Raw genomic sequence first — 24,254 nt, 5'->3', positions numbered from 1 at the left:
AGGACCCCTCAAGAAGAGAGCTATCCTGTGCCCATGGACACGGACGAGCGGCCAAATAAGGCAACAAGCAAGAGGTATAAAGACGCTCCGCTTCCTTACCTCTCTTTATACTGTTTCTTTGAGCTGTGTCGATGCTCACTTCACTCCTTTACAGTGTCCTTGGCAAAAATAAGAGTTCAGAAGATCGTGGTTTCCCTGGAAAGGTTGCGGTGAAAGACACGGGTTCCACTGTCACAAGACCAGGTTGTCTCGCGGTTGCTTTACCACCCAACCAAGATGGCAGCAGCAAAGACACGGCTTTGGACAGCAAACCCAAGAAGGGCATCATCTTTGAGATTCACAGTGAAGATGGTTTCCACATACGCTGTGAAAGTATTGAAGGTGAATGAACAAGTCTAAGATCAGGTTTTCTGACTATTATAATAGATTTGAAATTCTTTTTACACTTTCATAGAAGTAGAGCTTTACATCAGAGATCTAAAAATTTGTTTTATTGTTCCATGTTTCTAACACTCGTCAAATTGCCCAGTTTCTGCTGAAATCTTGTACAAGGCCTGCATACCCTCAACATATATTGTTCAGTACTGTCTAGTAGGGCTGCAGCCATTGAAAATGTTTCTGTTCTGGTGGCACAACCGCCACACAGAAGGTTGGAGCCGGAATCAAACCCTGCGCCTCTGCACTGTGAGGCGTACGTGCTCAGCAGTTGATCACCGTGCCGCCGTTTCACCCCTCCAATATAGTCATTCCATTAAGCCTGCTAGATTGCAATTTGTAAAAAATCTTTTTGAATGGGGATACTTGGTGTAATGCATGCATGTGGAAGAGGCGAGCCGCAGATGCACGGTCAAACATTTAAAGACGGTGAAGACACTCACGCAGGAGTTGCTGTCGACCACGGCACCCCCCCAGATATTTGCACACACAGACGTCACACTCCACCCCACCAGCCCCCAAGCTCCGCTTCTTAAAGACACAGTCATGTACACAGACGCTTTAATATATACTTAATATGCTTACAGATTTATGTGTGTGTGTGTTTAACTCATTCACTCCCAAAGACGTTTTTAAACGTCTTTTCAAACTTGGTCTAGAATTGGCTGGTACTGAATGAGTTAATATGTTTACATGCATGTGATAAATCCAGATGAAAAAATGTTTCTTATGGTTGTCCTCCAGCACAGATTTTTACCAATTACCTCTATGTAATTGGTAAAAATCTGGATCTTGAAAGCTATACCCCCCGCCATACCCCGACGCCCCTCGATTAACAGGGTTTCACTGTACACACTTCAACATCATGTCCTCATTGTCTGGTTCACAGATGCCTGGAAGTCCTTGACTGATAAAGTGCAGGAAGCTCGCTCGAATGCCAAACTGCAAAAGGTGTCCTTTGAAGGTAAATTTGCAATTTTGTTCTCAAGTGGGGTACATGCAGAGCATCCATTTTCTGAACGGCTTACCGGTTTTCGAAATCTTAACCAACTTTTAAAATACGAGAAAAGAAAAAAAAAAACAATCAGTATGGGTGTTCTTACTGCTTTGATCGTGTGTGGTTTACTCCCAATGACCAAATCATTACACCACACACAGACACACGCACAATCTGGGATTTCCTTGTCATGTGAGAGGCAGCTTGGTGCGGTACGTCAGGAAGATAAAATGAAGAAAGTAGTAGTTGTAGAAGAAGCTAGGCTAACCTTTGGCTTTTCCTTGCTGTTTCTATTGCGGTGACTTCCAAACACTCAACAGTTTATCCAGTTCCTCCCCAAGTTGTGTCTGGCAACAGTCTGAGCTTTGGGTCGCTTTCGTTCCATTTCACATGATCATCATGGAGACATAATAATAAAGTGATTGTAAATATTGAAGAGGTTTAACATTTACGGATGTCTTAACACACCCACACCACAGGAAAATCGCTAAAGACTTTTTTTTTGACGGATCCTATTTATTGTGACTTTTCTGATTAGAAATATATCAGGGGCAGGGGGGGTTAAAATGCAGCTGATATTAGGTATACGTTTACTGTGCTTTATACATTTAAAAAAATGTCCCATTTCCAAATATATGAATTCTGAAGTAGAGATTTTTCTTTCCACAGGGGTTAATGGACTCAGGATGCTGGGAGTGGTTCATGAAGCTGTGGTGTTCTTGTTAGAGCAGCTGTACGGCTCCAGACACTGTCGGAGTTACCGCTTCCGTTTCCACAAACCCAAGGAAACCGAAGCGCTCCACATCAACCCCCATGGCTCAGCTCGCGCGGAGGTCCACCACAGGTTTGGACGTGACCCACACATTTAATACACAACAATAAGTACTTGCATGTCACAGGAATTGCTATAAACCAACAGCCTGTATAAATGGTGCCATTTGTTCCATCTTATCTGCCCCGCAGGAGGTCAGTTTTTGACATGTTCAATTTCTTGGCCTCAAAACACCGCCAGCCTCCTGAGTACAGGCCACAGCGGGATGATGAGGAGGACGGACAGCTCAGGACTGCTAGGTCAGTTAGACAGCATGCAGAATTTTGAGAGAAATGAATATATTTGTTCAATTATTCTCTCCTTGCTCTGACTGCAGGCGTGCATCGATGGAACTGCCACTTTCTGTAAGATTCAAACACCTCAAAGCCACCTCCAAGGAAACGATCGGAGTGTTTCGGTAATCAATTATAAATAATTAGATTTTGGATGCTATTCTGCATGCTCCAAGTCTTTTAGTTAGTGAGTACAGGACAGGCAAAAAAAGGGGGGTGGGGGTTCTGTTGTTTTGAGCTTGATGTATGAGGGTGTCAAAAGTAGAGCAAAACGATACACAAGTCTTTATACTGGGCCTGTAATGTGATCTGTTATCATTTTAAAGCTCCCCCATTCATGGCCGAGGTCTGTTCTGCAAGAAAGCCATCGATGCAGGCGAGATGGTCATTGAATATTCTGGAAACGTGATCCGTTCCGTACTCACGGACAAGCGGGAGAAATACTACGATGGGAAGGTGAGTACGAGAAGCACGTGTGGAGCTAAGGTGGCAGAATCACTTTATGCAGACCATTCTTCCAAGGGCCACTTTGACAGTCTTCCCTTTTGACTTAGCACCCTAAAGCAGAGGCACCCAAATCCGGTCCTCGAGAACCGCTATCCAGCCTGTTTTCAATGTCTCCCTCCTCCAACACAGCTAGTTCAAATGATCTGGTTAGTTATCGGGCTTTTTCAAAGCTTGGCGATGAGCTGATCATTTGAATTAGGTGTGTTGGACGAGTGAGACATATAAAACATGCTCGAGGACCAGACTTGGGCATCCCAGCCCTAAAGTCAATCCATCAGTCGGTAAAAATACACAATATTGTTTTCACCTGTAAAAACTTCGGATGGAGTTTTCTCATTCAGTAACATGACAGAGTGTGACAGTGATACCTTGCCTTTTGGGTTCACCAATTAATGATTTTTTTTTTTTTTGCGCTATGGGCTATTTTTTTGCTTGGTCATTAAAAAAAAGGGCTTTATTTTGCAAGCAGAAATTGACTCACAAGTGTTTTTTTCTTCAATGATGTTTACTGCACTCTCCCGAAGTGTGCCCTTTGCCCTCGGGCAGCTAAACAGATCTTCAAAACAAAGGTCAAGGTGTGTTTGCTTGAGGCTGTTTCTTGCCGTTCCCACTTGAGGTTTATTGTAAATATTAACCTAATAAAGACACTTGCATGTATATTTAAGCAAATCACATAACTTTGCCTAATAAAAATATGCTGATGATATTGGAACACCAATGGTTCAAACACCAACAGACGGAGCCTGTTGTAACACTCATATGCAGAGATTCTTTCTCCTCTGCGACCACTGCAATTTTGTTGTGACGGTTTTCTTCGCGTTTCATCATCAAACCTCCCTGCATTATACTGAAAGTATGATTGTATTATACTGCCCCCTGGTGGCTAATGCGTGTACAACAAAGGGCAGCGCTAAATCAACTGGATTAAAGTAGGAAATCATAATGAAAAAATTAGTTATGCATTTCTCAGATGCTTTTTGCCGGCTGGGCTGGATTCATTTATTTTTTGTTGAATTTAAATAGGTAAAGATTATTTTGAGTTACACAAGATCACAGAATGAATTAATCTCATAAATCAAGGTGCCACTGTGTTAAAAAAACAGCGAGATGAGATTGCAAAAAAAAATCCCAAGGATTTGTATGGATTTTGTACTGTCACATTTCACATACTCAGAACCAAAAGAAAAGCGATGTGGGCTAAAATGACCGTAATTCTGTCAGGCATCACGCACACAAAGAATTGTGATTGCTGAGAATGTATGATAACTAAAACGTATGATAATTCCTTCAGTAAACAAGCATTTAAATGGCATTAAGATTGTTAAATTGACCTTTAAAAAGTATTTCATGTTAAAACGTAGTCAGTAGAGTTTTATGAATGAAGTAGTAAAAAAAAAGTTAGGTGTACACACTCATTCATTCATTCATTCATCTTCCGAGCCGCTTGATCCTCACTAGGGTCGCGGGGGGTGCTGGAGCCCATCCCAGCTGTCTTCGGGCAGTAGGCGGGGGACACCCTGAATCGGTTGCCAGCCAATCGCAGGGCACACAAAAACGAACAACCATTCGCACTCACACTCACACCTAGGGACAATTTGGAGTGTTCAATCAGCCTGCCACGCATGTTTTTGGAATGTGGGAGGAAACCGGAGCACCCGCAGAAAACCCACGCAAGCCCGGGGAGAACATGCAAACTCCACACAGGGAGGCCGGAGCTGGAATCGAACCCGGTACCTCTGCACTGTGAAGCCGACGTGCTAACCACTGGACTACCGGGCCGCCCGTGTACACACTCTTGTTACATCAATTGCTGTGGTAACAAGCATACTAACGTGCGATATCACACACGGGCAAACGAGCGCTGACGCCACCGCTGTAGCTCATCGGTCGCTGAACTTCAATCTGGCTCTCTTTAAAGGGGATCGGCTGTTACATGTTCCGCATCGATGACTACGAGGTGGTGGACGCCACCATGCACGGCAACGCCGCACGCTTCATCAACCACTCGTGCGAGCCCAACTGCTACTCGCGGGTCGTCACGGCGGACGGCCTGAAGCATATCGTCATCCTGGCCGCCCGCCGCATTCACCGCGGCGAGGAGCTCACATATGACTACAAGTTCCCCGTGGAGGACGCCAGCAACAAGCTGCCATGCAACTGCGGCGCCAAGAAGTGCCGCAAGTTCCTCAACTGACAAGTTTGTGCCGACTTTTGAACCCAAGTCCGCTCTCGTTCGGACTGAATATGCAGAGGAGGAAGGGCCATAAAATAGAAAGTGAAATACTTAGTGCCTCCTTTCGCGTCATATGGCTCACCAAGCTTCAACTTTAGCTGACTGGCACTTCCGTTTTATTAAAATTTGGATAAACGCCGATAAAGAAATCCTTTTACATTGGCCATCCTCGATCAGTTTAAAGATTAACGAGACGTTTCAAAGAAGAAGGAAAAAAACATCAAAGGTTCCGTTTTACACCAAAGTGCAATTTGTCGAAGGAACAAGAAATCCGTTTGAATTAGATATTTTTTCTCTGGTGTGATCAGCTGTTCCTCTGCACATTTGGCCTGTGTGAATGTGCCCATTTGCCTTCAGAGCCATGGTGACTTGACCTTGCTAAGGGTACAAACCTGCTGACCTGAGAGTGACACAAATGAGGGGGGGAAAGAGGTTATTGATCACACCCGTGCACTTGATTTGGCCACTGGAGCGTTATGTTATTGACTGGCTGGAGCATCTTGAGAGCGAGAGCGCGAGAGAAAGGCGGAAGAAAGGCAGCTTGAGATTCTGGTGGACTGACTGCCACGGGCCCCAAGACTCTACTGACATGCTTTAGTAGACTTATTTATCAAATTTTGTTTCTTTTTTTTTTTTTTTTAAAGGGCGGGTGGGGGGTGTCTTACCTTGTTGATGTGATCCATTGAAAGCAGTGGATTCTCAAGTGCACCATCGTTGTTCGCTCGTCTTTTGTTTTTAAGGATTCCGTTTGGACTCACTGTTCCAAATGACAGCAGCAAAGAGAACCAAACCAAAAAAAAAAATGGCGCCCTGGAATTAATTAATATTTTCGCACCGCCTCTTATGATAACCATTGTTGTTCTTATCAATTTAAGTCTTGTCTTTATTCTGTCTTTTTTTTTTTGATGAGAAAAGGCTTAAAAAATGTAAATAATGTATATTTTTCTACGGCAACTACAAAAAAAAAGACTTAAAAAGCACTCACTAGTGAATAGCACTTAATGATGGTATTTATATTTTTTTAAAAAGTCATATTTATTTTAATGCCATTTTTTTGTAGGAAATAGAGGTTTACAAACACTAAAGCGCTCTCTATGTTTTGTACGCCACAGCCTATGTAAAAAAATTGTTCGTTTGAGTTTTGTTGTTGTTGTTGTTTTGTTGTTTTTTTTCAAAATGATTTTGTAGGTCTGAATGTTTTGTTTGATTCCAAAGACTGACGCTGGTCTGCGGTTTGGTCCACTTGGCTTCAGTCCACCAGGAGCTTGCCACCTGGGCCTTTTGGTCAAAGCTCATTTCTTTTTCTTGTCGTCGTCGTCGTCGTTATAATTGGAGTTGACAGTGTGGCTCGTGAACTACTTTTATTATGCACTTGGGAGAGTTTAGATGGTTGATTCTTACCTGATATCTCCTCTCTCCGGCCTTATTGTCTCCTCACCACATCACAAACACACAGAGAAGAAAAGTAGGGACCAGAAAGTCATATCAATAAGTACACATCAACAAAAATCTGACAAAGGTTAGTCAAAATCTCTTTTTAAAAAAATATATATAATTAAATACAGTTTACAGGGAGGTGCCTTGATTCTGATGCGCTACACAGCCAGTGAGTACTAAAGCCCACATCTTACTGAGCGGCCAAGGTTTGCAAGTGTGTGTACACACAGCGAATGTTTGTTGTTGTTTATTCGACCGTGTTTGTCAAATGTTACAAAGAAAGACGTTTAAAGTTGATGGCAATAAGAAAAATTGTTTGCAACCATTAAAATGGTTTGGGAATGTCTGGCGAATGTCTTTGCACCTGTTTGCAACTTTCAAAACCTTCTTGGCTCAGTGAGATACGCATCATTAGAACTGCACTGAAAAGGAAGGAAAAAAAGTTATACATTATTAAATTAAAAAGTCGTAATGTCGTGATAAGAGTAATTTTACGAGAGAAATGTAAAATGTCGGACATTTGCAATTAAAAAAATGTAGTGAGAAAAAGAATAAAGTCGAAGTTTTAATACAGCCATCGTTTTATGAAAATTAAGTTATAATACCTTGAAAAAAGTTATAATGTTAAGAGAATTATCAAAATCATGTAATTGAAAAAAAATAAGGTTTCAAAAATAAAGCTGAGAGGCTGGAAGAATAGTTATCATGTTTTGACAGAATAATCTTAAAAATATACTGTACATTTTCTCAAAATGTGTTTTTAAAATCCCCAAAATACATTGTCTTCTCACAATATTCCAATTTTCATTTTAAAAATATACAACTTTTTATCACAGATATACAAGTTGTTTTTTCCTTGGCAAAATACAATTTTGTTCTTGTGCATGGCACCTTAATAGAACTCTCTAAATTGTCCTGAGGTGTGATTGTCAGCACAAAAGGTTATTTGTCAATGTTTGCTGGCAACCACTTCTGGGTGTACCCCGCCTACTGCCCATAAACAGCTCGGAGAGACTCCAACCAGCCCGTGACCCTCGTGAGGATAAGCGGAATAGAAAACGGACCGATGGATGGGTGGATATTACGACCATAAATTAAAAAATACGATAACAATAAAAAACTTTGGGCTTGGCAAAATTGATCATTTATTTTATTTTCCGAAAACAACTTAGGCAACATTCCTCTTAAGCCAACAATAGATATGAGACTTTATTCTTTGAGAATGACTTTTTCCTTCTTTTCAGTGTGGGCGCCAATACTCCTAGAGCGCTACCATGTCATGTGATCAGTGCTCAACCGTTTTAGGACGTAACAAAATCAACCCCCTTTTTTTTTTCCTGCCGTTTATGCTGACATCGTTTGCGGTGACTCCCACGCCATTCCCTTCAACCCTCACCTTTTGTTGAAAACCCTCACGCCCATACATTGCGCTTGATCCCATGTCATGGGGGCACAATAGTCCCCGAGCGGGAGAAGGGGACCCGTGAGGCTCTTACCAAGTGCACTTGACTGTCACTGGGCACCAAAATGATGTGGGCCTAAACTCCTACCCTGACGGTGAGGTTGTACGAATAGGCCCACCATCCCCCTCCATTTGCCAACAGGGGGGTTGGGGGGGGGGGGCTGGCTGGGTTGTGCTGCTACAATGAATGTAAACTCAATTCCTCCACGTTCCTCGATTTGCGAGCGTGGATGTTCTTTCTCCGTTGCTGCGCCCACAGACCCGATGGAACGTCGGGGCTGCAGGGGGGCGCGGCTTCACACACGAGCATCGGCGCAAATGTCCGCCGGTTCTCAAGGGCTTTGTCTACAAATCCCAATCTTTGGGTGAAAGGCTCCTTGGACTTCATTTCCTCTTAGAGGTAGGGGTCACACCAGTGGCCCCTCCCCTCTCTCCATCTGTAATTATAATATAAATACATAACGATGTTATACAGACCCAATCATAGTCTTGTACGTTAGTATCTATACAATATATGGAATGGACAGACAAACTTAGTTACAGTAGCAAAAACAGCCAATTTATACTAGCAATGTTTCAATGTACTCTATAATGGTTTTGTGTTACAGTACTATCAGATGAAACTAACGCGCATCATTTCTTTTTTCGTATAATGGATATCCAGTACCAGTTTTTGCTGTGCCTGCGATCGCCCCTCGGCCAAGAAAGGGGCGGCGCAGTTTTTTTCATTCTTTCTTTTCCCGCAACGGAGGAGTTTTATGTGATCTGTAAGTGTATTCATGTGCTTGTGAATTTCTTGAGGTCATTTCTTTTTCCTCCCCTTCCCCAATTGAATGTTAAAACAGGGACTTTTACGTGATGTGGTAATGATTTATGTTAGATTTTTTTTTTTTTAATATCCCACCAAAATGGCGATTTTCAAGTCCTCTGAAGCTTTGGTTGTACTTTTGTACTTTTTTTTGTTTAATAGTCATAATGCTGAACATTTATTTATTTTGTGCAACATCCACAAAGGAGTACTTGGAGTTTTTAGAGAGGTCGAACAAGTCAGTGTTTTTTTTTTTTTGTTTGTTTTTTTGTTGCGTGTCTGTGTATGATTGTTTCTGGTGTTGAACTCATCAGCCTTGTTGGATGGAATGTGGTGTTACTGTGGGAGCGGATGAAAGAGAGTGGAGGGGGAGAAACCATGAACAGGCTCTATCTATGAATGCCTTCAATATGTGATTTTTGTCGTATCGATAATCCTCCTGTCACCACCCCCATCATCATTATCATCGTAATAAACGGATTCTTAACAGTGTTCTCTCCCAGCAAATGAAGGAAAACCACCCCCGTCAATAAGAAAATAAACCACAAAGCTATACTCGGTTGAATGTATAATGAGGAAACAAAGCTGTACATAATGTGTAAAAAGAAAAGTTTCTAATCATGTTTATTTTCTATGCACCTTTTTTATTTAAGTGATAGTTTCAATAATAAACATGTCTCCTTTATGTCTTTTTTTTGTCGGCATTTTTGTCATCATCTTGTAACGAGTACACACTATTTTACACACAAGCCGATATCAAGCGATGACTTGGTTGCTGTGACTATTTTCAGACTTTATGAAGAAGCGGTTAGACCAGGGGTGGGCAAACTACGGCCCGTGAGCCGGATCCGGCCCGTTGGTCTTTTTAATCCGGCCCGCCGAAGATTGGTGCACAATTAAGGTGTGATTGCATTCATTTCGTTTGGACTTGTAATGACGGGTATTTCAATACCAGGTGGCGCAGTTACCTCAAGTTGCAGAGCACAGGGAGGGAGGGGAAGACTAAGAATGAGGGAGAGGGTAATGACCATGGAAGGGAAAGTGATATGTATCTGATTAAACTAAGCGGGTAACAAAGTTCGAAACATTCAGGAGACGCCTGGAGTTGGAAAGACTCAGATCTACGAGACTTTGAAAAACAAGGAAGTGATTCTTATTCAGTCCGATTCTGGCAATTTCCATGCTCAGATTGAATTGCTTGTGGCTCAAGTAAATGAACATTTCCTAGAATGGTTTGATTGTTATCATGTTAAAAACTTTGCGCAAACTGGACCACTAATAAGAGTCGGAGAGCAGTCAAATGTGTAGAGCGTGAACAACAGGGGTCTCAGTACACATCCTTGAGGAGAAGCGGTGCTGAATGTGATGGTGGAGGAGAATGTTACATTATTAATGGCATACAAAGACATTGTGCTATCTTCTTTATTTTCTATTTCTAACTTTTGGCCCGGCCCTCCACAATATTTTCTGCTTCTCATTTGGCCCCCCCGGGAAAATAATTGCCCACCCCTGGTTTAGACCTACATTCTGTACAACTCCACAATATTTTCTGCTTCTCATTTGCCCCCCCCGGGAAAATAATTGCCCACCCCTGGTTTAGACCTACATTCTGTACAACTCAATTGGAAAAAAAAAAGGTTAAACCGTTTACAACTGTAGAGCTGGCTTTGTTGAGAATTAGCCAGTCACATTTGTAAACCAGTGTTGAATGGGAGTAAGCACTGCTGTCACAATATACAGTAGCGTCGATTAACCCCAAATACAGTCGAGAAGTTCTAGTAGGCTTTTTTCTGATGTTTTCACATGTGAGATGTTAGAGCGCAAGCCAATTAGCAGACAGCAAAGATGGACACCATCAAGTGGAGGAAATATGGCACAACAGTGGCATTAACGAGAACTTGGCATGCATCTATAACTGTTGAAGAAGAGAAAAGAAAAGAAAAACTGGTCATGGGCATTGCCAAGAGGCTGACGGAATCACTGAAGGAGCTGCATGAATATCGGGTGAGTATTGACAACGATCTTCCCTCCTCTTCATATGCAACTGGGGCTTTACTTGACACGGAGGTAATTTTGAATAGCTTACTTGATAGCTTACTCGAACATCTGTTTTATTTGGCGATAATCAGTGTGCAGTAATGGTTATTGTTTTTTTTTTTTAATATCAAAGACTGATGACGCATATACATATATGTCGAAACAGGTTTACTGTACTTAAAAGGGTGAGAAGGGTTTATGAGTAGGGTTAAGGTATAGGGATTGCTAGTAGGGTTAGGGTTTAGTGTTTTGTTATTGTAAAGTATCCTTGGGTGTCTTGAAAGGCGCTTATAAATAAAATGTATTATTATATTATTACAATTAGGGTTGAGGTTAAAGGTTTGTAAATAGGGTTACGGTTTGCAATTCTGGTCAGGGTTTAGGTTTGCTAGTAGGGTTAGGGTTTACAATTAAGGTGGACGTTAAGGGTTTGTAAGCAGGGTTAGCGTTTGCAATTTCGGTCAGGGTTTGCTAGTAGGGTTGAGGTTGAGGGTTTGCAAGTAGGGTTTGGGTTTGGGGTTTACAATAGGGTTAGGGTTTGCGATTAGGGTTAGTGTTTAAGGTTTCCAAGAAGGATGAAGTCTATGGTTTGCAAGTAGGGTTAGGGTTCAGGGTTTGCAAGTAGGTTCAGGGTATTTTAGTGGGGTTAAGGCTTTAAGAGTAGGGTTAGGGTTAAAGGTTTGCAACTAGGGTTAGAGTTTGGAGTTTGCAATGAGAATAAGGGGTTGCAAGTAGAGTCAGGGTTGACGCGTAGGGTTAGGTTGAAATGTTTGCAAGTAGGGTTCAGGGTTAGAGTTTCCAATTACATTTAGGGTTTAGGGTTTCCAAGTAAGATTTGAGTTTGGATTTGCAAGTAGGGTTCAGGTTTATGGTTTGCAATTAGGATCAGGCTTTAGAGTTTTCAAGTAGGGTTAGCCATACCTCTCAAACTAAGCCCTCTTTCCCCTAACCTTTTTGTTGTGTGTGTGTGTGTGTGAAGTGACCAAAGTGGTGTGCACTCGCACAACGTGACAGACGGTCCCATGATCATTTTTGTGAGCACAGCTGCAAGTTTTGTTCCAGACAATACCTAATACATTACATAATCATCCCCTTACATCCCTCCTTTCCTCTGCGTTAGATTGTCACTCCACCATCAAATTTGTTCCTCACCTTCCCTCTCCCTCCTTCTCTCTCTCTCTCTCTCCCTCTCAGTTTCTTTCCCTCAGTTTGTCTCTCTGGCATCCGCCCACATTGGACAGACCAAACACCCAAACCACCGTCTAATTGTATTTCATCAGCATTTCCTCTCAGCTCGCAGACACCACCAGCAGCTGGCTGACAACGGTAAGTTGACTTTTGTTTTAAATGAGGCATAAATGTAGTGGTTTACCTAAGAGTACACACAGCAGATAAGTCACAAGTGGAAACAAATATATATCAGCAAGTTATTTTCATATTTTCTGAATCCATTTTTAAAAAATGTTTTGTCTTTCGTCACAGCATGAGACTGACTTTGTGTCTTTCCTGTGTTTTGGATTCTTTGGGTTTGTTTTTAAATGCCGTTACTTGGAGATGTTTTATTATTACATGCAAGGCTGAACAAATAATCAAATTCAATTTGACAATTTAATTTTCAAATGGTAGGTGTTCGGTCGTCTTTATTATATGTGTATATTTTATGTCGTTATCTCATGTCTAAGTTCAGTGCCAAAGTGCAGTCCTCCGCATCAGATCATTCTGTCATGAAACAAGAAAAGTTCACGATAAAGCATTATTGTCACGTGATTTATAATTTTCGGACTTCTGATTTCGCCACATTTGCGAAATTGTCAATGCGAATGATTAAGACTGCATGTAAAGTATTAAATCTAAGTTAAGGACTCAAACTAATTTCATTTGACTTCATTTTCCGATAAGCCGAACCTTCAAGACCAACAAAATGATGTTTAATCAATTACATATTGTTTATTGTAATAGAGATGAATGTATTGCTAGTGTTTGTTAAAAAATACACGGGAAGAGGACATTGGAAATAAACAACAATTACACATTCAATTGCAACTGCAAAACTGACCAGGGAAAATTGTCATTTCATTATTTTTGTCGATTATCGAATCGAATCGATAGTCGATTATTTTTGCAAAATCGTGCAGCCCTAGTTTTCCGTGAATTTTTTTGGACAGCACTTTGCTGCACCTCTATCAATAAAATTTCATTTCTTGACTTGAATGTTGTGCCTGATATGAATCGTGAGTTTGTGAAAAATAAAACCATTGTATTGAATTCAATTGTAACACAACATGCAGGAATTACTTTCGACTATAACCGAGTATGTCGTGAGCAACTAGCAATATACAAAATCTCTTCAAGCTGCTCCCTCCTCCTCCAAGTTTTCCTTCTCAGGGCTTTCAAATGTGATAAGTGTTCAACATTCCTCCTTGTCTTCACAGCTTCTTTTTTTTCTTTCTTTTTTTTAATGGTTAAGCCATAAAAGACAGCAATGCCGCTGGCTGTGCTTCTTCCTGTCCATATCATCAGCTCACTGCATGCTTCCACACTCATAATCTAGAGTTTTGATGGGACCCCCCCCCTCTCAAAAAACAGCAAGCATCATCAAAAGTAACATTGCAAATAGCGCAGCAAACTGATTCAAAAAGTTGAGCTCTAAAAGAAACTTTTTCACACTAGGAAGTGACTTGTTTCTGAGTCAATTGTCTGGTATTCGGCTTTCATTACAAACATGTGCGAAGAAACCAGTGTTATGCACTATTTCAATCAGGAGGCTTGAGCAATGTAAAGCATTTTTACAGGCCGTGTGCTTGTCCCCCACTGGGGATCATTTGGGCCAATTCCCTCGTTGAAATTTGACTCCTTGAGAACCCCAAAGACGTGATTCCTTCATCGCAATAATAAACAGCAATTCCAAGAGGGTTATTATCATGTTCAGCCAGGACACCTCTCATGTTGCGATGCTACTAGCATCATTGCTAACTCCCCTAACCAACTTTTGGTGGTCAATAAATATGCTGCCGACATACAGACTCACCTTCTAGCACCATCGCGCATATTTACTAACCATACTTCTTAACCCAACCAGCAGGAGTTTTCACATCCCTTTCCAATCCCTTTTCAGGAATTTACACTGTAATACAATGACAATTGAAAACAGAAGACTGGCACAAGTTGTGTAGATGTGCAACACCATCAATCTTTTTACTTGGAATGTTGTTTTAGGGCCGCCCGGTAGTCCAGTGGTTAGCACGTCGGCTTCACAGTGCAGAGGTACTGGGTTCGATTCCAGCTCCGGCCTCCCTGTGTGGAGTTTGCATGTTCTCCCCGGGCCTGCGTGGGTTTTCTCCGGGTGCTCCGGTTTCCTCCCACATTCCAAAAACATGCGTGGCAGGCTGATTGAACACTCTAAATTGTCCCTAGGTGTGAGTGTGAGGGAGATTGGTTGTTCGTTTCTGTGTGCCCTGCGATTGGCTGGCAACCGATTCAGGGTGTCCCCCGCCTGCTGCCCGAAGACAGCTGGGATAGGCTCCAGCACCCCCCGCGACCCTAGTGAGGATCAAGCGGCTCGGATGATGAATGAATGAATGTTGTTTTAGGGCATAAAGTGTTCACACCAAGTCAGTGGCAATCAAAGTCGGGTCTCGAATCACCAAGCGGTCACATTACAAGACTCTAATAAGACTGTAACATTTATTGTATTATTTTAGGGGGTTGGAAATCATGAAATTAATATTTGAAAACAAAATAAAAAATTTAAATGCTACCGTGTTGTACTTAAAAGTTAAACATAACTCGGCTGTACTCAAATGTACGCCATAAAATCATGAACCACCCACTTTGAGAACCTCTGATCTAGTTGTAGGTTGCTCTTCAGCTAGTTGTGCGGCTCTGTCTAAGCGCTGGAATCTCCTGTCATTCTTCCATGTTTGCAGTGGCTGTGCAATGACAACGCTCAAGGTGCTGCATTTACCGGTCTTCCTGCTTGTCCTCCAAGTGCGTCTTTCTGCTCCATTAGAGGACAACAAGATCCCTCCCAGTCTGTGCACGGGCCAGCCTGGCATCCCGGGCTCCCCCGGAGTTCACGGTAGCCCCGGTCAGCCCGGGAGAGACGGACGGGATGGAAGGGATTCTGCTCCGGGGGAGAAAGGGGAAAAGGGGGACATGGGTGCTCCAGGTATGAAATTCGTGGTACAGTATGAGTCAATTTCTGTCATTTAAAACTGTGTTTCAATATATACTTCCTACTATGTGTACTGATGAGCCAATGGTTCGTCCAAATATTGTTACCATGACTACAGGAGTCGCAAGCACCTTTAACTTGGAGATATAGAGCCCGCAGTGTGTGTGTGTGTGTGTTTTGGTGGTGGGCAAAGAAGCGCCTTGAAAGACAAAAACATTTTCACTCATGGAGGCAGCACTTCATACACATCACAACACCAAACACAAAAAGCCATGGCCACCGTGTTGCCGACTTCACTGTGTAATCGAGAAGGGAATGATGGTAATGCTAATCTGTGTATCCAAATAAAAGTCAATGCAGCTCTGCTTACCTTTTGAATTTTACATGCTACCCACTTGCAAGGGATTTTGATGTTTATGCATGATAAGGTCTATGCGGACAGGTCGGCCAATGCTTGAAAGTAGCTGTGGATCTTCAAATAGCATAGCTTACAGTCAATGGTGGCGAAAAGTTGGTGTGAGTGGTGGATAAGATCATGCTCTTTAAGGCTCGAAAAATATAAATTCGATTTTGCTATATTATTATTTGAATAGGGGTGTCTAATATTTTTTTCTTCCAACGGTCGCATACAGAAATGTCTCGGGATGTTTTGACAGTCTTCACCTTTATTTAACACTTTGAAACCAATCATTCAGTGTAGCTAAAACAAAAAAAGTGAAACAATGACATGCTGTATATGTGATCTTTCAAGTAAACTGTCACAGACTCACCACTCCAGAGTCAAAAACTAAACTTTTTGCAGGGTTCCTCCCTCCAATATTTGTAGAATAACTCACCTATTCGCAATTTGTGCACCCAAGCCAAGGCCCCGCCCCCCCAAAAAAGTAAACTTGCAATTTTTCAAAATAAAGGCTGTTGTTCTGCCAATTATTTGTCATATTTTGCACGAGATGGAGGCAGCAAACGTCTCGACAAGAGTGCAATGTTTGTATCAAAAGTATAAAGTGGAAGTACGACACAGTATACTTTTGTTTCTGTGAGATAAATTGACAGTTACAATCATATCATGTTTAAAGGTTTTACTTTACGCTAAAAGGCGCAACATGCAAACAAGAGGAGGTACCGTTATTCTCTTGTGTCTGAAACTTAGAATAAAATAACATTTTGCTTGAACTCAATAAAAAAAAAATAGCAGACGGGGGCGGCACCGAAGCTGACAGTTTGGAAGAGCGATCACGAGAGTCTGCTGTCCCTCGCGATCAGAAAGTCAATCTTGGCCGGTCCGAGTTACTTGAACAGTCCTGAAACAAGGCTCGTCTCTCCGTCTTCCGTTGTAGAATTCCCTGACAGTTGCACAATTAATATCCCAGGCCGGTGTACCCCCCCCCCCCCCCCCCCCCCACAGGTCAGACGGGTGAGCAAGGCCTGAATGGAGACAAGGGTGACCCTGGAGAGCGAGGGCAGAAGGGCGACGCGGGCCAATGCGCCGTAGCCCCCAAATCGGCCTTCAGCGCCAAAGTGTCCGAAGGTCGCGACTTGCCCCTCCCCGCAGGCGACGCGGTGGTCTTCGACAAGATCCTCCTCAACCAGCAGGGCGACTACAACTCGGAGACAGGCCGCTTCACGTGCAAAGTCCCCGGCGTGTACTACTTTGCCGTCCACGCCACCGTGTATCGCACCAGCTTGCAGTTTGACCTCATGAAAAATGGACACGCCGCAGCTTCCTATTTCCAGTTTTTCGGCAACTGGCCCAAACCGGTGTCGTTGTCGGGCGGGACCCTGCTCCATCTGGTTCCGGGGGACCAGGTGTGGATCCAGATGACTCTGGGGGAATACAATGGAATTTACTCCAGCACAAAGACAGACAGTACCTTCACTGGCTTCCTGGTGTACTCGGACTGGAAAAACTCTGCGGTGTTTGCATGAGCGTGTCAGACCTTGCGTAAGGAAACTAACCACACGATGACCTATTCAAGGCGTTCCTAAGAAGACATTTTAGAGGCAGACGAGACACGCATACATTGTTGTTGTGTAATGAGGAAAAGAAAATGTCACAATGGGCACATACTCAACTGCACCTGTTTTTTTTGGTGTTTTTTTTAGCATCGACGTTACTCTCGTCAGCGAAAAGGTTTTATGTGCTGAAGCACAATTCGACACCGGACGGCTGTCAAAGCGGATGCACAAATACTCGGGATGTGCATCTCTCCAATAAAAAAAAAAACAGTGCAAGGCACTGATGCAAAGGCAGTTGATTTTCAAGTGCAATACTCAATTTGGTTCGATTCAGTACGATGACGATATCCTTTGATAAGGTACGGCTCATTTTAAAGGGTTTGATTCAAAGAGGGGGTTTTTTTTGCAATCACTTTAAAATGTCAAGAAATAAATATTGAAAAAACCTTTGACAAAAATGTAATAGCCCTTCATACTGGACACCGCAGGTGGCGAAAGTAGAAATACGGTATATGTGTAAAGAAAAAAAACGAGTAAAGTTCAAATGTTAAATTGCTACTTCTAGGTTAAAGTTTAGCGATTCTGAAATAGAAAAAAAACGCTGCAATATTGCATGTTCTTGAAGAGATTGCATCTTTTGGCACGGCTTTTATGCTGTCAAAAACAATGCCTTGCATAGCTTTGTTGATGTGAATAGTCATACTAACTGCCTTAAGAAATTTTGCAGGTCCACCCATATTGTTATGGAAGAAAATGATTTGAGTTTGTAAGCTCAACTGACAGAACAACTTTAACCTGTGATACCGAAAACTGGATCAACTTCCCAAATTATGCCATTTTGGCGAATTCACAGTGTTCCTTTGGCATCCACCCAAATTAATTCAGCCAGAACACTTCAAAAAGGATCCAAATTAAACATGACATTCATTTAAGTGGTTCTCTGGCATGAACTCTGCATGAACAAGACATAGCAGTGCGTGAATGATGAAGCTACAGTCCCAAGAGCAAATTTTCATGCGGCAATTCCATCGCTCCAATCCAACGCTCCACTCTGTGCTTTTTATTCCCCGAACCTGACCAAAGTAAACACATTCCACTGGATCCACAGGAGTCTGCGCGGTCTAATGATTTCCCCAAACGTGGCAACATTGTGAGCCGGATGATGTCAGACAAAATGATGTCTTCACTGAGTCTGCGCCACTGAGGGAATTTATTTCGGAGGCACCATTGCTGATTTAATGGACCAAATGTTGACAAGGGCAAACACCATGGAGAGACTTTCTGAGACCCCTGTGACATGTGGAAATATGATTTGAGATGCCTGCAACGCAGAGGTGAGCTCGAAATATTAAAAAAAAACCCATTCCCCCCGTTTTTTTAGGGTGAAAGGAAAAAATAGGGAGTTCAGCTGAGCCTGGCACTGGGTACTAACTTCCAATAGTGTGCGTCTGCTAAAGTACTCTAAAACCACATCTACCTTCGGAAAGTCTATGACATCGTTTTAGATGAATAGACAAGATGAATTGCGATATACACGGCAAGGTTTGCTTAAATTATGAGAATATTTTCAGAATACAATCATGTCGAAAACCATTAAAATGCTAAACTGTGCTGCAGACCACTGAAAGGCACAAAATTGTAGAAAGACCCCTAAATAGGATTCAGTGCAGTTTATTTCCATACGTACATACATTTATACAAAACAAAAAAATACACAAATAAAATTAAAAACCGCAATGAATTATCAGACAAAACTTTTTTTAATCAACTAAAATATGCATTTTTAGCCCAGATGGTGGCAGTCTTAAACTTAAATACAAATAAAATAAAGATGAAGAAAAAAATAAAATAATTCATGAATTTAAAAAATTGAATGAATAAAACAAAAAATATTAGCTCACCATAGAAGTAGTCATGTGGTTGACAACAAAAAAACAACAACAACAAATGAATTCATATGAAACGAAATATGAAATATGCATGGCAAGTGACAACGGTAAAGTAAGAAAATAAGAAGAAAAAAAGTACAACAAGAAAAAAAAAGACTGTTCTGACAACTTCATCCAGCAGGATCTATCGTCAGTCATCAGATCCATATGAAGGGCGGAAATTAAAATGACTGAATCAAAAGAAATGTTATACTTTAGTGATGGGTCCAGCGACACCGATGCGTCGACACATACGTCGGGCTCACAGAGCAATCCACGTGTTGGTGCGTATGCTGCTTCATGAGATCACGTGATCAACACGTGATTACGTCGGCGCAGCCTGGACTGCCGAAAAATACGACCATGTATACGAAGGCGTTTTTGGCCGAAAAAAAACAACCATGTAAGGCGTTTTTAGCCGAAAAAAAACGAACATGGCATGAATAAATGCCATGGTAAGGCATTTTAACCTGAAAAAATGACCATGTATAGTAAGGCGTTCTAGCCGAAAATAATGACCATGTATAGTAAGCCGTTTTTAACCGAAAAAATGACAATGGATAGTAAGCCGTTTTTAACCGAAAAAACGACCATGTATAGTAAGGCGTTTTTATGACGAAAAAAAACGACCATGTATAGTGAGGTGTTTTTTTGCCGAAAATAACGACCATGTATAGTAAGGCATTTTTAGCCGAAAAAAACAACCATGTACAGTAAGGCGTTTTTTTGCCGAAAATAACGACCATGTATAGAAAGGCGTTTTTAACCGAAAAAAACGACCATGTACAGTAAGGCATTTATGCTGAAAATAACGACCATGTATAGTGAGGTGTTTTTTTGCCGAAAATAACGACCATGTATAGTAAGGTGTTTTTTTGCAGAAAAAAAAACGACCATGTATAGTAAGGCATTTTTAGCTGGAAAAAACGACCATGTATAGGAAGCTGTTTTTAACCGAAAAAATGACAATGGATAGTAAAGGTGTTCTAGCCAAAAAAAACGACCATGTATAATAAGGCGTTTTTAACCGAAAAAATGACCATGTATAGTAAGGCGTTTTTAACCGAAAAAATGACCATGTATAGTAAGGCGTTTTTAGACGAAATAAACGACCATGTATAGTAAGGCATTTTTAGCCGAAAAAAACCGACCATGTATAGTAAGGCGTTTTTAGCCGAAAAAAAACGACCATGTATAATAAGGCGTTTTTAACCGAAAAAATGACAATGGATAGTAAGGCGTTTTTAGCCGAAAAAACGACCATGTATAGTAAGGCGTTTTTAACCGAAAAAATGACCATGTATAGTAAGGCGTTTTTAGACGAAATAAACGACCATGTATAGTAAGGCGTTTTTAGCCGGAAAAAAAACGACCATGTATAATAAGGCGTTTTTAACCGAAAATATGACAATGGATAGTAAGGCGTTTTTAGCCGAAAAAAAACGACCATGTATAGTAAGGCGTTTTTAACCGAAAAAATGACCATGTATAGTAAGGCGTTTTTAGACGAAATAAACGACCATGTATAGTAAGGCGTTTTTAGCCGGAAAAAAAACGACCATGTATAATAAGGCGTTTTTAACCGAAAATATGACAATGGATAGTAAGGCGTTTTTAGCCGAAAAAAAACGACCATGTATAGTAAGGCGTTTTTAACCGAAAAAATGACAATGGATAGTAAGGCGTTCTAGCCGAAAAAAACGACCATGGATAGTAGGGCGTTTTTAGATGAAAAAAAAATGCCCATGGATAGTAAGGCGTTTTTAACCGAAAATATGAAAATGGATAGTAAGGCGTTTTTAGCCGAAAAAATCGACCATGTATAGTAAGGCGTTTTTAGACGAAAAAAATGTCCATGTATAGTAAGCAATTTTTAGCCGAAGAAAACAACCATGTATAGTAAGGCGTTTTTAGCCGAAAAAAACCCGACTGTATTTCGCCCCAAAAAAACACCATGTAGAGTAAGGTGTTTTTAGCCCCCAAAAAATATCATGTAGAGGAAGGCGTTTTTAAGTAGACAAAACGACCATGTATAGTGAGCCGTTTTTTCAGAAAAGACGACCATGTTTTTAGTGGAAAAAAGCGCCCGTATTCAGCCGAAAAAAACGACCATGTATAGTAAGGCGTTTAGCACAAAAAAAGACCGTGTATAGTAAGTCGTTTTTAGTCGAAAAAACCCGACTGTATTTAGCTGAAAAAAACGACCATGTATAGTAAGGCGTTTTAAGCTGAACCCCCCCCCCCCACTGAATTTTTCGCCGAAAAAAATGCCCATGCAGAGTAAGGCGTTTTTAGCCGAAAAAACAACCATGTATATTAAGGCGTTTTTAGCTGAAAAAACACCCGACCGTATTCAGCTGAAAAAACACCCATGTATATAGTAAGGCGTTTTTTTCCGAAAATAACGACCATGTATAGTAAGGCGTTTTTAGACGAAAAAAAACCGACCATGTATAGTAAGGCGTTTTTAGCCGAAAAAAATGACCATGTATAGTAAAGCGTTTTTAGCCGAAAAAAAAACGACCATGTATAGTAAGGCGTTTTTATGACGAAAAAAAACGACCATGTATAGTGAGGTGTTTTTTTGCCGAAAATAACGACCATGTATAGTAAGGCATTTTTAGCCGAAAAAAACGACCATGTATAGTAAGGCGTTTTTAGTCGAAAAAACCCGACTGTATTATAAATAAAATGGATTATTATTATTATTATTATTATTATTTAGCTGAAAAAAACGACCATGTATAGTAAGGCGTTTTAAGCTGAACCCCCCCCCCCCACTGAATTTTTCGCCGAAAAAAATGCCCATGGAGAGTAAGGCGTTTTTAGCCGAAAAAACAACCATGTATATTAAGGCGTTTTTAGCTGAAAAAACACCCGACCGTATTCAGCTGAAAAAACACCCATGTATATAGTAAGGCGTTTTTTTCCGAAAATAACGACCATGTATAGTAAGGCGTTTTTAGACGAAAAAAACCGCCCATGTATAGTAAGGCGTTTTTAGCCGAAAAAAAAATGACCATGTATAGTAAAGCGTTTTTAGCCGAAAAAAAACGACCATGTATAGTAAGGCGTTTTTATGACGAAAAAAAACGACCATGTATAGTGAGGTGTTTTTTTGCCGAAAATAACGACCATGTATAGTAAGGCATTTTTAGCCGAAAAAAACGACCATGTATAGTAAGGCGTTTTTAGACGAAATAAATGACCAAGTATAGTAAGGCGTTTTTTGCCGAAAATAACGACCATGTATAGAAAGGCGTTTTTAACCGAAAAAAACAACCATGTATAGTAAGGCGTTTTTAACCGAAAAAATGACAATGGATAGTAAGGCGTTTTTAACCGAAAAAATGACAATGGATAGTAAGGCGTTCTAGCCGAAAAAAACGACCATGTATAGTAAGGCGTTTTTAGCACAAAAAAACAACAATGTATAGTAAGGCGTTTTAGCCGAAAAAACCCCCCGACTGTATTTCGCCGAAAAAAACGACCATGTATAGTAAGACGTTTTTAGCACAAAAAATGACCATGTAAATAGTAAGGCATTTTTACCCGAAAAAAACGACCATGTATTGTAAGCCGTTTTTAGTCGAAAAAAAAGACTGTATTTCGCAGAACAAAACGACCATGTGTAGTAAGGCGTTTTTAGCACAAAAAAAAGAACATGTATAGTAAGGCGTTTTTAGTCGAAAAAAACCCGACTGCATTTCGCCCAAAAAAACGACCATGTAAATAGTAAGTAATTTTTACCCGAAAAAAACGACCATGTATAGTAAGGCGTTTTTAGCTGAACCCCCCCCCCCCCTGAAATTTTCGTCGAAAAAAATGCCCATGGATAGTAAGGCGTTTTTAGCCGAAAAAACAACCATGTATAGTAAGGCGTTTTTAGTTGAAAAAACCCCCAACCGTATTCAGCTGAAAAAACGATCATGCATGTATTAAAGGGTTTTTTTTTTGCTGAAAAAAACCCAAACATCCATATATAGTAATGTGTTTTTTGCTGGAAAAAAACCCGACCATGTATATTGTAAGGTGTTTTTTTCCTGAAAAAAAAACCACGTCCATGTATAGTACGGCGTTTTTAGCCGTAAAAAATGAGATAGTAATGCATTTTTTGCCGAAAAAAACCCCCACCATACTTATCAGTGTGCCCAACCCTACCTACAGTAAATATCTTTGCACCCATCCTGAAGTAGCTCTCTACTTTTCAGTCCATCCATCACGACCTAACTACTGGTCCATTCAAACCTACTTATTGACCTGCCTGTCCTAATTTCCGTCCATCCATTCCTTTCTACTTACTCTCTGTCCTTTCATCCGTTTCTGCCAAGCCGACCATCCACCTCAAACTGCGTGTTTATCTCTCTATCCATCCCTAACAATCTCCCTCTTCGAGTCTCCATCAACCTGCGAGTCGGTTCATCTTGGCGGGATATTGATCTTTGATCACCTGCCAATCTGTTTGTCCATCCATTCAAACAGACCCGTCCGCCAGTCAATTACTACCCACCTCGCTACCGACGTCACCATTGTCATATGAGCCAGAACCTCCACAAAGATGTTACAAAGACTGGAGATTTACTACAAGTTTTCAATTTTGGTATTTTCCCACACTGTGCTGGACCTGGGCCCACTGAGGTCAGTAAGAAGAAATTGAATCCCGGAAGTATGTTGTCCTAGCTGCACCCCCCCGCACCCCCTCCCCCCGCTTTGACATGAAGCTTCCTCTGCTTTGGTAGCAACATCTTTACTCAGAAGCAAGATGTAAACACTGCGGAGGCTGCACACAGGCCAGCAGACACGAAAAGCAACCCTTCTTGTTTGTGGATCACTGACTGTGTTTTTGTTCAAAAGCAACCACTCAACACTGAGCTCTGATGTGGTTTGACTTTGTCCCGGTTGTGTGACCAACTCAAAAGATGTTGATCGCAATGACATTACAAATGCAAAAATGTTGCAGGCCGACGTCAGCGTGGGGATTCTTTTATCTGCACAGATGTCTGTCTCCATTTTTAGAACCTGGGAAAGGGAAAGGGGCCCACTTGTAAATGATATGACTCCAGAGAATTGTCACAGGGTTGTGGAAGTGGTCCCATCTGAGCCAACCAATCCACCCCCCACACATGTTCACATGCATACATCTACTGTTGGATGCGTACAAACGCTGTGTGGACAA

General features: G+C 41.3%; 2 protein-coding genes across 5 annotated transcripts in view; both read left to right on the top strand.

The window, feature by feature from the left end:
* The window catches only part of kmt2a (lysine (K)-specific methyltransferase 2A), a 49,582-nt gene extending 39,914 nt beyond the window's left edge, over positions 1–9,668 (top strand). For all 4 annotated transcript variants that reach the window (XM_052077934.1, XM_052077933.1, XM_052077935.1 and 1 more), the window contains exons 27-34: positions 3–74; positions 155–381; positions 1,325–1,399; positions 2,102–2,276; positions 2,396–2,503; positions 2,581–2,661; positions 2,863–2,992; positions 4,962–9,668. In XM_052077934.1, the coding sequence (XP_051933894.1) occupies positions 3–74; positions 155–381; positions 1,325–1,399; positions 2,102–2,276; positions 2,396–2,503; positions 2,581–2,661; positions 2,863–2,992; positions 4,962–5,237 (1,144 nt within the window). In that variant the 3' untranslated portion in view covers positions 5,238–9,668. The remainder of the gene's footprint in view (positions 1–2; positions 75–154; positions 382–1,324; positions 1,400–2,101; positions 2,277–2,395; positions 2,504–2,580; positions 2,662–2,862; positions 2,993–4,961) is intronic.
* Positions 9,669–12,093: 2,425 nt separating this feature from the next.
* On the top strand, positions 12,094–18,255 carry c1qtnf5 (C1q and TNF related 5). The gene is made up of 3 exons (XM_052077959.1): positions 12,094–12,346; positions 14,947–15,188; positions 16,600–18,255. The coding sequence occupies exons 2-3, from the start codon at positions 14,957–14,959 to the stop codon at positions 17,118–17,120; spliced, it is 753 nt and encodes a 250-aa protein (XP_051933919.1). The 5' UTR covers positions 12,094–12,346; positions 14,947–14,956; the 3' UTR covers positions 17,121–18,255.
* Positions 18,256–24,254: the final 5,999 nt, after the last annotated feature.

Source organism: Hippocampus zosterae, chromosome 10 (genome assembly GCF_025434085.1).
Source record: "Hippocampus zosterae strain Florida chromosome 10, ASM2543408v3, whole genome shotgun sequence".
Classification (NCBI taxonomy): Eukaryota; Metazoa; Chordata; class Actinopteri; order Syngnathiformes; family Syngnathidae; genus Hippocampus; species Hippocampus zosterae.
The sequence above is the reverse complement of the archived record's forward strand: the minus strand, read 5'-3'. Positions and strand labels throughout refer to the sequence as shown.

Coding starts and splice junctions, on each gene's coding strand:
- c1qtnf5 (XM_052077959.1), top strand. CDS start 14,957: ATGACAACGCTCAAGGTGCTGCATTTACCGGTCTTCCTGCTTGTCCTC. Junction 15,189..16,599: donor GGGGGACATGGGTGCTCCAG/GTATGAAATTCG, acceptor CCCCCCCCACAG/GTCAGACGGGTGAGCAAGGC.